Source organism: Urocitellus parryii, chromosome 7 (assembly GCF_045843805.1).
Source record: "Urocitellus parryii isolate mUroPar1 chromosome 7, mUroPar1.hap1, whole genome shotgun sequence".
Lineage (NCBI taxonomy): Eukaryota > Metazoa > Chordata > Mammalia > Rodentia > Sciuridae > Urocitellus > Urocitellus parryii.
In genome coordinates, this window is record NC_135537.1 from 30,354,079 (window position 1) to 30,369,548 (window position 15,470).

The 15,470-nt window shown below is 37.2% G+C and overlaps 1 protein-coding gene and 1 long non-coding RNA gene across 3 annotated transcripts in view; one reads left to right on the plus strand and one right to left on the minus strand.

Annotated features, from left to right (window-relative positions):
* The window catches only part of LOC144255748 (uncharacterized), a 32,778-nt gene extending 27,340 nt beyond the window's left edge, over positions 1-5,438 (minus strand). The window contains exon 1 of the long non-coding RNA XR_013343917.1: positions 5,097-5,438. This is a non-coding gene — a long non-coding RNA (uncharacterized LOC144255748). The remainder of the gene's footprint in view (positions 1-5,096) is intronic.
* Positions 5,439-10,938: 5,500 nt separating this feature from the next.
* Positions 10,939-15,470, plus strand: part of Angpt1 (angiopoietin 1) — a 223,343-nt gene continuing 218,811 nt past the window's right edge. For both annotated transcript variants that reach the window (XM_077800584.1, XM_026384553.2), the window contains exon 1: positions 10,939-11,574. In XM_077800584.1, the coding sequence (XP_077656710.1) occupies positions 11,278-11,574 (297 nt within the window). In that variant the 5' untranslated portion in view covers positions 10,939-11,277. The remainder of the gene's footprint in view (positions 11,575-15,470) is intronic.

Here is a 15,470-nt window from a genome sequence, read left to right on the forward strand (position 1 = left end):
TACTCACTAACCTACATTCTGTCCTTATAGATTTTCCTTTTAAGCATGTCTCTTTTAAATGGAGTCTTGCAATGTATGACCTTTGGTCTCTGGTTTCTTTCTCTCAGCATAAGCTTTACTAGGTTTGTCAGTGTGGTCACATGTGTCCGTACTTTCTTCTTTTTGTGATTAAATCATATTCCTTCATGTGTCTATAGCACCTTTTCCTTATCTGTTCATCTGTTGATGGACATTTGGGTTGTTTCTGCCTTTTGGCTGTTATGAATAGTCCTGCTTTGAATATGGGGTGCCATTATGATACCAGAAAATGCTCATCCCCAAATCTCATTTTTTTTATCATGGCAAATGTAGGATCCGCATATGTTATATAATTAAGAGAGCACAGTTAGTAATGCCAAGCCTTCTGCAGTTTATATGGGAAAAGCAAATTGTTGACACTGTTTTCCCAATCACATCCTTCATCCCAAAGTGTGAAACCAGGACCCTGGAGGGGTTGGTGGGAAGAACATGGTCACTGATGGCTTATTTTTGGGAAAAAACAAACAAACAGTAATTCTTCATGAGAACAGAGAAAAACATCATCATAACAGCAATGGTAATTAATGGATGAGTTATCACTGCGTTCATGAGTAACTGAGACACACTAATTTACTCTTTAAAGGCTTTAAGAATATAAATTGAAGTGGTAAAAAACTTCAACAACAACAAAACAACGTGACCAGTGAGGCTTAATCTCTTGGCTCCAGTTTATTTAATTTGTAGTAATCTTTGTGTTCTAAAATGCTGCTGAAATTAAATACACAACACTTTCAAGGAACTGAGGTCATTGTTTTATGCTCCTAGAATCAAAGAATCCCCCAGAATTATGTCAGGCTTATCCAAGTAACTTCATTCTTTATTTCTCTGTATTCAGCCAACTCAGATGTTTTCAAAGCTTTTCTTCTCAGTCAGTACTTTCAGTTAAAGTCACTGATGCTTAACTGAGGCTACACATTAGAACCTGATGCCCTTTAAGGAATACCAGTGTTGAGGCTATATCCCAGATCAAATGAATCTGAATGTCCAGGAGCAAGCCCATATATCTTGATTTACATAAAATTCTTAAGTGATCATGAGATTGCTAGGTTTAGGAAGTAAAGAATTAAAACTAGTTTCTCTATCTTAAGCACACATCAGAATTACCTGCAAGGCTTGTTAAAAGAAACTCAGGTTTCTGAGTCAATAATTCTGGGTAAAGCTCAGGATTTTACATTATGAACAAGTTTCCAGGTGAAGTTGATACTGTCCACCCAAGGTCAAACTTAGAGAACAATGAGTTAACTTTGTCCTTTGCATTCTATAAAGGTGAGGGTGGAACTGGCTATAGACCTTCATATAAATAATCTGGAGATAGTTTCTTTTCATGCATTTGAGAGAATTTTTCTTAGCACATTAATTAAGATGATTGGGCCCTTGAGTCATATAGCTTGTTAAAAATGCCGCTTGTGGCACACCTGTAATCCCAGAGTCTCGAAAGGCTGAAACAGGAGGATTGCGAGTTCAAAGCCAGCCTCAGCAATTTAGGAGGTCTTAAGCAACTAAATAAATATAGTAAATATATATATATATAAAAGGGCTGGGGATGTGGCTCAGTGGGTTTGATCCCTGGTACCAACAAAATTTAAAAAAATTTAAAAATGCCACTTCTATATAATGTTAGGCAAATTCCTTATTTCTAAAGCTTTAGTTTCTTCATCTGTCAATAGGTAAGATGTTTGGTTTTAAGAGTTAAATTCAATAATGTATGTGAATTGGTTGACATACTGTAAGTATAATCTATTAACTTTTTGGAGTAGCTTTCATTTTGAACTCCTACAACTTTCTTTTCGTCTAATTGGCTATCAAGTTTTGTGTTTTGTATTGGATGAACAAATGAAGGGGTGTACACTAAATCAGGAAGATAATTAACTGGAAATCCAAACGAGCAGATGTTTTAAAAGGACTGTGGGTTTGTCTAAATGTAATGGTTAAAAGCTTCAGGTCTAGTGTTAGAAAACCACAGTTTTCAGTACTGCCTGAAACTTCTCTAAACCTCTTTTTTTTTTCTCCGTAAAATAATGGTAATTGAAGTTCCTACAAATTGGTTTTTGTGATGATCATAACAGATGAGAGGTTAATTACTTCAACAACAAAAGAGATAATGAAAATACAGTGATTAACAGAGTCCTGGATATAACATAGGTACTCAATAAATGTAGCTGTTATTAAACTGAGGGTAATTGATTCCTAACTGCTCCTTTAAATATTAACTCCCCTTCCCCTCTTTTGAACTGATGTGTTTTTATGGCTTTTTTAAAGGATGTGAGGAAGGAATGTAAATTCTCCAAAGGGAATGCAACTCTGGAGGAGAAACTTGTTTACTATTTCCACAACAGTCTTCCAGATGCAAGACTAAAAAGGAGCAAAGATTTACTCTTCGGACACTAAATCACTTCACTATTCTTTCCATTGCCAGAATAAAGAGAAAAGCTATTGAAATACCTGGTCAATCATTAGTTTCGGTTTCAGACCTTCAGTGGGCACTTCCGTTAGGGCACAACATTGCAAATAAAGCTGCTACCCTGCCATAATTTCCTGGGTGGGTGTAGGGAAGTTCCTCACGCATCCTCTCTGAGACATGCAAAAATCTGTCTCAAAAGCACTGTTTGTACACCTAACTGTACTACAGAATGGAAACAACCCTCTAACCCTCTGGACATGATGCCAATTAATCTGGAGGAACTGCAACTGTGATATTCTTTCATAGACATATGGATGGGAGGCATTATTTCATTCATTTTGCAAGAGGATGACTCCACTCTTGGCAGCACTAAGTGGCTCCTTAAAGTGTGGTCCACACTCCACTGGGATATGAAATATTTGATGGGTTGTGCCGAATATTCATTTTAATATTCTGTATTTATTTGAACAGTTATTAGGAAATAAATGTGAGTGCTTGGTCTTCCAGATGATATTGTTTAGAATATGTCTCATATATAGAAAAGTTTTAAAACTTGAATTTAGGAAACTCGGGATATACTAGTACTGCAAGTTGCATGAAATGTCATGAAGGTGATACAAATGTACAAATTTAGGAAACATTTTGTAAAGTAGGCAGGCTTGGTGCCTCTGAAGCTCAAAATGATCCATCTATGTACATCAAAAGTGGAAAAACATGATGATGCTAATCTTTTCTAATTTTTCAGTCATTAAGGATTATCACTTATCCTAACCTTTTTTTTAAAATTGCTTCAATTCTTTTACTAATTATAAAAGAAAGATCAAGAGGAAAAAAAACTAATTATATATTCCGTAAAAAAGGGTTAACTTTTCAGACTTAGTGAGTACTATATTAAGGTTGCCATTGAAAGGACTGGTCTTAGCTAGACAATATATGAATTAAGAACCTAATGAAAGTAATCATATTTTCAAATATTTTCTATACTGCTGGCATTTATTTCCTAATTTAATTGCCAAATTCTTAATCTGGTTAGACCCTGATAGGGAGCAATATGGACTTTGAGGGGGGAAAAAAAAGTAGATAGAGTCCGTTTTCCTTTGCTTATGTGCAAGTCATACTAAGTGCCATGCCTCTTATGAGATTAATGGTAGTGTTTTAGTCCATTTTCACTTTATCAAAGGCCAAAACATTATCTTCCAGGAAACAGAATGGAATACTACAAGCCACAAGTCCAACCATAAAGAAGTTCTTGAAAATAAAGCCGTCTAGTTGAGCTGGCTGGAAATGAGCTGGATAACAAGTCATGGTGGTGAAACTATAAACCACATCCACAGTGCCCCTGGGCTCCCTGGGCATCAAATTCTCACTACCAAACCCTGCTGTTTACATTTCTATTTGCTCTGCTAGATATTTCTCTGGCCTGAGGGCCCAAAGTAGAATATTCTCACTACATTGTTCCCAATTTATTTCATTCATTACTCAGATACTTATTCAGAGCCTCTTATTTACAGTCACTCACTGTTCCAGATGCAGGAAATGTAACAGTGAAGCAAAACAAGGAAGTCCCTGTCCTCTGAGGAGCCATTAATATTTCCACTTGAATGTGGCTATCTTCCCTACCCTTTTTCAGGGGATGCAGAGGTAACTGGCGATTTTACCCCTGAGCTGCATCCCCATTCCTTTTTTATTCTGAGACAGTGTCTCACTAAGTTGCCTAGAGCCACCCTAAGTTGCTGAGGCTGTTCTTAAACTTGTGATCCTCCTGCCTCAGCCTCCTGAGTTGCTGAGATTACAGTCCTGTGTCACCATGCCCTGCCCACCCTCCCATTTTAAAAGTGCTTGTTACATTTCAGATTTGTATAAGTTTCAGAAATGATCTTAAACATTTAAGAGGGTAAAATGATAGGAAAGTAGGGCCATTTCTGAACACAAGAATGTACACACATCTAGAAACCAGAACCAACATGTATAGAACATATATGCTCCACACACTGGGCTCTGTGCCTTGTATCCAGCACTTCCTGTCATCTTCACAGCATGAAATTGGTATAAAATTGTTACTGTTATTACTGTCCTCATTCTACAGATGTGGTAGCAAAGCTCAGAATAACTGTCTTGTCCAGGGTTATCGGACATGTAATAGCACAGAAAAGAAATAACCAAAACAAAACAAAATGAAAACAAAGCAGTTGACGTCCCACCTTAAGCATCCAAAAAATAGTTGGTCCAATCTGGCAGGAGCCATGACAGAGTTTCATGTAAGAAGTAAGACTATATTAACCAAGTATCCAAGTGAGACCCAAAGAGGAGGAAAAAGTGATTTTAGAAAACTTCAGATCTTATTCCCATAATATTTTAATATTAATATTGTTAACAAGCAACATTTTATTAATAATTAATATATTATTTTAATATTAATAGTGATATTAATGTAAAAATATAATATACAATTATGCACATTTTATATTATGTATAATATAGCAAATACTATATAATCATAATAATACAATATAATATATTAAGTATATAGAATTAAAATGCATTATAATATATAATAATATATTTAATAATATTAATATTAAAATATTGTTAACATAATAATAATATCTGAGCTTACAGTATTTGTGAGAGATCCTTTTTCGAAGAATGAGTAGAGGTTGTCACTTTTCTGATTTTAGCATGAAGAGCTTTTCCTCTGGACAGGAAGTCCTATGTCATTAGTCACTGATTAGTGGATGGCATTTATCAGCTTTGGCTTATAAGGAGTAGCTGCCACTGGGTATCATGACCCATCAAATGATAATTCCTGCCTTTCCTGGAAAATAGTTGTTCATTTTGAGAGTTTCTGAGAACATGTAAATACACGTCCTTTCTGAAGTGGGAAAAGTCAGTTGAGTGAAGCCTTCTTCTTTTTCTTTCTTTCTTTCTTTTTCTATTTTCCTATCTAGGAATCAAGACATCTGAAGGGAAAAAGAGAAGAAATGAGAGTTAGTGAATGCAAAGTTGCTTATATGTTTTCTCCTTTCCTGGGATCTCATCTCAATGAATCTCCAGTGGCAGTATTTCTCCATCTGTGTTTAAGGGGAATGTTGGCATCTGCTGGGTTCAGTCCCCAGCTGTTTGTTTTCCTTTCTGACTTGAATACTTGTAGACATTATCTCCATTGTGACATTGACAAGTAATGTAATCCCCAAAGGTAATTCTGGGATGTTTCTTGAATTTTTTTTTCAACTTTGTGCATCTTCCTAGGTGACTTGGAGTGTTAGGTATTATTCTTTTATCACCCTCAGGATTCCCTGGGAATTCTACGACATCTACGGGCTTTATGTGACTTTGTAGAAAGTGAGATTTGGGGTCCTAAGTAGGTCCAGCACTTGGAAGCCTCTAAAGGAGTAAGTGATGCTTCCATGTCTTTAGGTCTCATCACTGAGAAGTAAGGAGAGTCAATTTGTTATATGGTAAATGCTTACTTAATACCTCCTATGTGGCAGGATAGGAGGAGACAGTCGTTATAAAATAAACATGGTCCTCGCCTTCCAGACTCTGATTCAATGTAGAAAACCACCATGAAACAAATTAATAGTCTGCATGATCCACATATTAGCTGTTATCATGTACAGAGCAAGGAGTAATGGCTGTTTTCATCTACTATAAAGAAATAACTTGCCCCTAAGCATGTATTTTGCCTAAAAAACTAGGAGGGGTTTTATCTCATAGGAAACACCATTTTACTCCAAACCTCCCCACTCTATATATCTTCTCCAGTCTCTCACCACCGCTTACCCACAAGTTTCCTCTCCGTTTTGATAGTTCTCCCACAGAACCTCCAAATCTCTCCAACTTCAACCCCCCATTTCCATGTCTTTCCTTGAGTATCTTATTCCCTTTTTTTTTTTTTTTTAGGTAGAACAAATTAATTCTGTATCAACTGTTTCCAACTTGCTTTGCTATAGTTAAAAACTAAATTAGAGAGCAAGTCATCAATTACCAGCACTCTCTCTCATCAGAAGGTAGGGCCATATTTATACCTACATATCTCTAGCCCCCACCCCACCTGCTGCAGTGTCCACTGCTCTTTGAAAAGGCCTCTCAACTTGCCTGAGAGTTTTCGAGGGATATATTACATGTACCCACACAGGGCTGTCAGTCACTTGGTAGTATTGTCTACCTTCTTTTTCTGATGTAGCCCCTTGTGGTATTTCTGTCTTTGCTGCCTACATAGTTGAGTGTATTGGCTTCGCTTCCAGCACTCAAGAAATGTTCTCTTGTTAGAGCTGCTGCTTCCATAAGCCTGATGATAATCTTGATCCCTGAAAGCACCAGAGCAGAGTCAGAGTATATGGACTCCTGGGCGTGCTGAACCACCCTGTGCTCAGGCCAAAGGGAGGAGGCTGTCCCTGACCTGCCATCATAGAGTTTTGTATGAATACCAGAAGAATGTTTCCTGACTTTAGTTCCCGATGAGGTTTTTCAAAAAGAAACTCTTTTTAAATTTTCATAGTTTAATTTTATTTTAAAGTTGCAATGTCAGTCAAGATCCGTAACAGATGTTATAGCAAAGACTAATCATTCAGAGTGAACTCAAAATACAGGCAGATCAGTCAGGTTGTCTATTGAAAAGCAGGTGGGACAACCCATGGGTGCATTCTGACCTAATATTAACCCCGTTTTGAGGGTGTGGATGAGAAGAGAGGACTAATGATAATTATAGGTGCCATGCTGTTCCTGTTGCCTAAATTCCAAGAAATATTTTGCACCTATTTCCTAACACTGAAATATACCTGTAAGCAATATAAATCAGAATTACATGAATTAAGGAACAAATTACCACTCTGCTATATAATAGATCATAGATCTTGGAAATTCCTCTCTATGTGCCCCAACATTCTCATCTGCAAAATGGGAATCATAATAAGACCTAATTGTGGGAGTTCTGCAAACATTCAATGAAAAAACAATTTGTTAAGGGTAAAAAATACTATTATTTTTGTACATACTACTATTGTACTATGTACTATGTTTGTACTACTATTGCACTAAGTACATACTACTGTTGTACTATGTTCTTGTGTCTAATTCACTCTGTAGAATAATTATGGCTTCATCCCTTATCCCTTATGCGTATAGGCTCCCCAATAAATGCAACAAATATGGCCAGTCTGCAGTCTTCAGATAATCAGAAAGCTGCACCAATTGAGAAATTAGTCCATTCACTTACTCACTCACTCATTCATTCATTCTTTCACTCCTTCAAAGGGAATGTGCAGTGAGTGCTGGGAATTAATGATAAAAGAGAGTTCACTTTAGAAGCCCACAGATAGAGGGGGAGACAGACTAACAACAAGAGCAACAACAACCAAAAAAAAAAAAAAAACTGGAAAAAAAAGAAGGTACCATCTAGGTACTATCACTCCCTGATTTAGAAACAGAAAGGTGAGTTGTGCTATTTTGGAGATAAGAAGAAAAAGTTGTTAAAAGTCAACAGAGAGAGTGGGCCTCATTGAAATCAGGAAAGTGTCACACAGGAAGTACAAAAACTGATTCTTAAGACCGATTTAGAGCCACTAAATTCCCATATAAATAGTGTTCCTGGTCCCACCTGAAACTTCAACAATGACCACGACTATTTATAGATGTGAGTCTAGAACCTTAAAGCACTTTCTGATTCTAGAGTTCTCCTACTCTAACAACAATGTAAAGCATTAAAAACAAAAATCAAGCTACCTCAGAATTCAATTAAATAGAATCATTTGGTTCTTTAGAATTTTTAGTTTACCTTTTTCATAACCGTAGTTATGAAATTTTTTTGAATTTTCCCATTCTTCCCATTTTTCCATAAATTTCAACATCCCCAACTCTTGCACCATTTCTGAATAATCAGTGTCAGCGTTGATCCCTGGCCCTGAAGTGTTTTATCCTCAGTGAGTGGAGACACTGGAATGTACCTACTGTGGCCCAGCTGGAATTCCAAAACACAGGAGTTGATCCGGACATCCCTCCATATTCTGATTGTTTAAAATTGATCTTCAGACATTTTTCCAGGTTGACCCTAGGGCTTCCAGTATTATGAATTCTGTTTTTCTGGCAAAGAAATATACCAGTCTATCATTTTCTCTCAGTCTGCCCACCTCCACCCCCTTTTGTGAACTTGTATTTCAGGCTTTCCTTTCTTGGTTGTCTATGTTTCCCTCAGGAAATTGTGCATTCCTTCTTTGCATTTGTTCAGACAGGAGAAGCTCACATGGACAAGCACACAGAGGGACAGATTTTCAACAGTTGCAGCTGTTTGAAAAAACAGGAGCACTTCCATAGAGACTTTGCCACTCATCCATTAGTTTTCTGCCAGTTTTCAGCTGTATTTAGTTCTTAACAAAACACTTATAGGTGTTGGTTTTGGACTGTCTTCTTTCCATGGATAATTTTCAAAGCAAGCAATGCAGGAAAGCATTCTCAGACAACCTTTGCTTTTCTGGACCACTTATCCTCATGGATGTGCATGCGATGGAAACCTGTCAGTTTTTTTTTGGTGGGATTGGCATGCAGAAAAACAATTAAATGACTTTGGAAGTAAACTGAATTTTCAGTTCTTTCTTTTCTGGGTACATATCACTGCCCTGATTTAGGCCTGCAAATCAGTTCAGCTGGAGCCCTTGGGGATTGCTTTCATTTCTCACAGAGGACTATAAAGGTTGATTGGCTTGTTCTTTAGAAACAGAGGCTCTGGGTCCCTTTTTACCTGAGTTCATATATAGGCAACTTCACCTGCCAGCTATGTGAATTATGACCTATTAGCCTTTTTGTGAGTCAGTTTTCCTATTGATAAAACAGGGTTAAACATAGTGTCCATGCCTTAGGTTTGTTGGGATGATTAAATGAGATAGTGTGTGCTGTGTGCTTATCCTGCACTGACAAATAGTAAACTCTTAATAAATGCCATTATTGTTGCATAGGAGTGATACCACACAACAGGGAGGCATGCGACCACACAAGAGGAGACTGCAAAAGTGGCTGAAAGGTTTTTATTGCTGTGTCTGGCCTAACTTGCTTCCCTATCTGTCCGATCAGAAATTTGTTAATTGGTGTAGAAAGGACTGATGAATCTCAGCAAGTTCCCCTAACCCTGAAAGTAAATTACATTCTTTCTGGAATTTGTTTTGACTTCTCTAACTTCTCCCTAAAGGCCCATCTCCAGCCACTCCTGACCTTCACCCACTGCCCTGCTCCCATTCCAGGACACGGGAGGGTAGGCCTTGACTTCTGTTTGCACATTGTGACTCCACTGAGGGGTCTTGTTGCTTGAGAGCCCGCCCAGTTCTGGATGAAGTCTCCTGATTTCTCCTCACATCCAGTAAAGTTCTCAGTGCCATACTCTAAATTCTATAATCATCACCTGTTCTGTGTATTTTACTGGTTCTTTTGCTCAAATATTTATGTTATACATTTGGGAAAACACCTTCTGATCATTTTTCTTTCTTCCTTAATAAAACCACAGAGACTTCTCCTGTTCAGACCACTGGCACACCTGATAGATACTTGTTCTCAGATGGTTTGTCTCTGCAGCCACAGAGGATTTATGTGGAATTTCCATACCAGTGTTAAAGACAGACACAGCAACACCAAGAAGGTTCTTGTGAAATATATGATTAGCTCGTACCACAGGAATTAATAATTTCAGGCAACTGTCTTAAACTGTAACCACATTGTTTTTCTGGGGAAGTTGCTCAATTTATATACACAGAGCTTCCATGAAGGGCTGCATTTTGATCAGGCAACCAGCTTCATTTAAAATCCATATCCCCAAAGTACTTTGATACTTCTATTTAATATGCACATGCTATATTGCTTTGAGTGACAAATTAGGGTAATTTTCTTGATAATTTAATCCTTTTTGATTCCTTTCTCTAACTCATAAAATTCTAAGTGAACACAATAAAACAATACTGTCGCTAAAAATAGTTCTTAATACATTTTTTCCCCAGAGTCAAAAATAAAAGTTTATTTTTGAAAGAAATGTAATAATTATACAGATTTATCATTCACTGTTAAAAATAATTTCATTGGACATTGTGCCTACTTTCTTCCTTGGGGTTTTATATTAAATAGTAACTTTAAAAACATACAGCTGGTTTGTTGGATTTTAGTAGGTCAGCATACACACCAAAAGTGTATTAAGGTGGACTGCTCTATTTATTGATTTCCCGTGAATCTGCTACAGGCTGAGGGCAATTGTCTGCGGAAGGGGCGGGAGGCCCATACATGATCGAGGTCATGCGCATCTAGCCAATTTGTAAGACGATCCGCCGCCCAAAGCCATCAGCAATCCTTAGCATAGGGGCACACTCATGCATTCCTGTCAAGTCATCTTGTGAAAGGCTGCCTGCTTCCAGCTTGGCTTGGATGTGCAACCTTAATAAAACTCACTGAGGTCTGGGAGAAAATAGCAGATCTGCAGCAGATAGGGCAGAGGAAAGGGTCTAGAGTATGTACAGGCAGCTGACTCAGGCAGGCTCCACGCTGAACGGTTACACAGAGAGGAAACAATAAATCTCAGCTACTATGCAATAAATATCTCAAGTTTTAACGAAGGAAACTATCATTACAGTGAAATAAAAAAAAATAACATTTGAGAACAAAGCTAACAAATGGCTAGTTTTCTATGATTCTTCTGCAAACGCTTTCTTTGAGGGGGAAAAAGTCAAACAAACAAGCAGTTTTACCTGAAATAAAGAACTAGTTTAAAGGTCAGAAGAGAGGAGCAAGTTTTGCGAGAGACACGGAAGGAGAGTGCTGGCAGTACAATGACAGTTTTCCTTTCCTTTGCTTTCTTCGCTGCCATTCTGACTCACATAGGGTGCAGCAACCAGCGCCGGAGTCCAGAAAACGGTGGGAGAAGATATAACCGGATTCAACATGGGCAATGTGCCTACACTTTCATTCTTCCAGAACACGACGGGAACTGTCGTGAGAGTACGACAGACCAGTACAACACAAACGCTCTGCAGAGAGATGCTCCACACGTGGAACCGGATTTCTCTTCCCAGAAACTTCAACATCTGGAGCATGTGATGGAAAATTATACTCAGTGGCTACAAAAAGTAAGTGATTGCTTTCAGTTTCTTAATTGCATGGAGCCTTTTCTTGCTCTGCAGCTAACTTAGCGTTCCTTAGGGGGGCATTTGTGTGTTTACCTTTTGCTCCAGGGGGGCAGTGTTTGCAAATGCAAGCGGGCTCTCTGGTTTGACTTTCTGAGTAAGCCAAGGTTTCTGGGTTTATGTAAGCATTTGAATGCAGGGCGCTCCCCACTCCCCGGATTTGTGCATCTAATACTGGCACCTTATGACAGCTCTGCTTTTCTCTTTTTAAAAGTTTATCTTGAGTGTTCAGTCTGTCAAAACCCAAATTAAAAAAAAAAAAAAGAAAAAGAAAGAAAAAAAAGAAAGCATGCAACTTTTAAGCCAATTGGTGGAAAAAAGAAAATCATAATGACAATATTTATTGAGGATCAAATAAATTTTACACCAGAAAATTTTGTGCAGCTAGGGTTTTGCAATTGCCACAAAATGTCCATTTTTTCAATCTTTATAATATTTATTGGTTGAATAAATTGTATGAGTAGAGGAAACTGTTAATTTCAACAAGTGATAGGATATAGAGGACTTATTTCTGTCATCTAGTTCTTCTGTACTTGAGAAAAATCAAGAAGAAGGTTTAATGTGGACTCATCAGGAAGGGATTATTTGTCACAATGAGAGGAGAAATGCAGCCAGCAGTGGCTGTTCACAGAGACATGCACCTGCAGATTTAGACAGAACACATTAAGCAGAATCTGCATATTCCTGAAGTACCTCCTTTCCCAGGGATTTTGTGTCAGAGACAGTGCCATTTGGGAGTCTCAATATCCAGATGAATGTTGATGTTGGATATGCATTCAATCCCAATTTATAGGAATCAAACTGAACCACTGAAAAGTTTGCATTGAAACTGTGCCTATTAAACTATGAGGACACTTTCTGCAGCCCTTTCTCTCTTTACTGTCTAATTGTGTAACAGGTAAGCAGCAGTAAGTGAATTCAATTGACTGTTACTAGAGTGGTGGTAATGTCCCTGTTTGTGAAAAGCTTCTCCCCCGGATCATTACTAACAGATGCACTTGGTGCATATAGACAGGACATGAACGGGCCTTTTTAAAGGTAGTCTGTTACCCTTTAAGAGGATAAAAGATAGGGATGGGACAAATGCTCTTTTTTGTTGGTGTCTGGTCACAATCATTTAGGTCAGCCCTGCTGAATCATGCCGAGTAATAGTTGTTCTACTTTTGTCCACTAGGGACTGAACTAAGATCACTGTTATTTCATTTGACATGTTAACTGGAACTTGGTTGTTCTAGAATTTCCAAATTCGGAATTGCAGTTAGTCTTCTTATTACAGACTCCAGGTGAAATATCAATAGGTGGGAAGAAGGAAAGAAGGAAAATAGAATTCTGCAGTCTTTTAAAATCTGTAGCTTAATTTTCAGGTGATAGTAGTTACAAATAGAATGTCAGTTTTTTCCCTTTGGCAAACCTTGTTTCCATAGTAAAGAAATGAATAGCTCGGTTGAACAGCTTGTTATTATTCTTAATATACCATCCCATCTAGTTTTTTAATGAGAATCAATCATGATAAATTGGTCTAAATTCTTTCAGGGGGACCTAGAGGGAAATTTAGTCCCAAATTGTCATGAATGATCTATTCTACCAAAAATGTAATGTTTTGTTTGCTTAAAACATACAATGAAAATGGTGATTCAAACATAGAAATGCATATTTTGTGTTGCTATGCAATTATTCAGCAGTGACAGGGTAAACACATAATTCTACTGGGCTTAAGTCATGTACACATTTCGTATGTTAATTTATTTTGTGAAATAAATTTGATTCTTGTTTACATTGTTCTTGGTCAATGATTATGGCACAGCTCTCAGAATATAGCCAAACATAACTATTGAAATGTTCTTTGGTTATATGGACCCTTGCAAGAATGAATCAGGCTGAATACTTGCTGAAAATGTCTCTCAGTTGGTATGAGTCAGAGCAGTTTGGCTTGACTATTGTCTGTTTAAATTTGCATATCTTTTGTCATTGTTAATGTGATTGGTTGGAGGATCAAGAAACCAAATAAATGCATTCAGCAGAGAATTTGCTAAAGGCTCTCATAAATTTCCCTTAATTAGAGGTTTCCTTCAATCCAAATTCTAAATTTCTTGTAATATATATTTATTTTTATCTATCAGATGGACTTTTTTTTTTAACTGTAACCATTTGGTATATTCTAGATTGCCACTTGTACTACTTATATTTTTATTCAAGTTAATTGGAATGGGTAAGAAGCCATGCACTGCAGAAACCCAGGCTATCAGTGTATGTAAGTGAAATTAATTCATCCATTTATTCGACAAAATAATTAATCAAAGCATGGTGATTATTATGCAGCGCATGGCATCACTGTCAGGAACGTTTCTGATGTAGAATAAATGAGTGTTACCAATGCTAGTTGATAATTTATGTTAATCTGTTCTCTTCCTTGAACGCTGGTGAAGTAGAGTTTTAAAAATTCTTTGTAAGACATGAAGTCACTTTAAGAGACTTACATTCTCAAATTTCATTCTGCCACTTCTCTGGTCTTACAACTGAACATGAAGAAAAGTATGCAAGGGGGCAAATGATTTACTGGTCACCATAAACACTGGAATTGTTATGGCACTGATCTCCTGACATGAGGGATTTAATTGAGAAAGACTAACTTTCCATGGGAACTTGTTTAGTTAACATGAGGTAGGCTGACAAAGTTATCTTGACTTGTCAGATAGCAAAGAGGAGCATGACATTGATGCCCAACATCACAGTTTTATTGGGTGAAATACCTGGATGTGTGTCTGAGTTTGACTTTCTTCTATCATATAGCTCCTTTTCATATTATTAGCAAAAGTATCACTTGTCTGACAGTGAATACATCTTGGATATGTAACAATAAATATAAATGATTATTGTGTGTTTGCCCCTTTGTCATGATCTCTTCCTACATTTCTATGACAGAAAGGTATTAACATCCATACCTGTTATGGATTGTTATTGTTATTTTTCTTTTATATGTCAAAGTTTTACTAAGATGCAAATTTTAAATATTTGTATTTAGAATATAAAATGTTCTAGAATGTTTAGAAGGTGTGTTTTGCTTTTACCAAATGTTTTGCTGGCTGGTGACTGTGCAATATTAAACCATAAAGGATGTGTTGTGTTTTATTTTCACGAGGGGGGACTTTATTTTCATGAGGGGGAACTTCCTAATTGTGTGAAATGAGTAGAGAGTAGATGAATACGTTTTTAATAATTTGTCTCTAAACTTGAAGACATCTTTGATTTGTGCATAGAGATTGGAAAAAGTGGCAATTGCCAAGAAAAGTCAACAGGAATGATTTCTTTTAAATCAGGTTTGTGGAAAAGTCCTTACCAAATTCCTTTTAAGAACAGCCCCTTGATCTTTAAGCAAGGGAGGAGCCCTTCAGAATCTGAGTTAATTTTTCAACCAATAGTTAGGTTTTATTGTTTTTTTTACATTTTAAAATCAAAAGATCCAAGAAGGAATAGACAGCATTTTGGTCCTGGAATCTGGGCAGTTAGAGCTATCACAGCTTATGAGTTCTCCCTAGCCTGTTTTCATTGATGGAGCTCAGGTTTTAGAGCTGAGGCTGGTGGGTCCTTTCCTGTGGGTATCTGCAGGCCTTCTTTACCCATGACTCTACCCTTCACATTGAGGCTTTTAAAAATAGTGCTCATCTCATATATAGTTATTGGTTTAGTTTAAAATGAATAGGAATGTGTCCTTTGCTTTCTTAACCCCCCCTATAGTTTTCCATTATATAAGAACAAAATCCAGATTTCTTACCAAGAAGTCCTATGTGATTTGCCCCACACCCCTTTAGTGGCCTCATCATTTATTACCTTCAAACGAC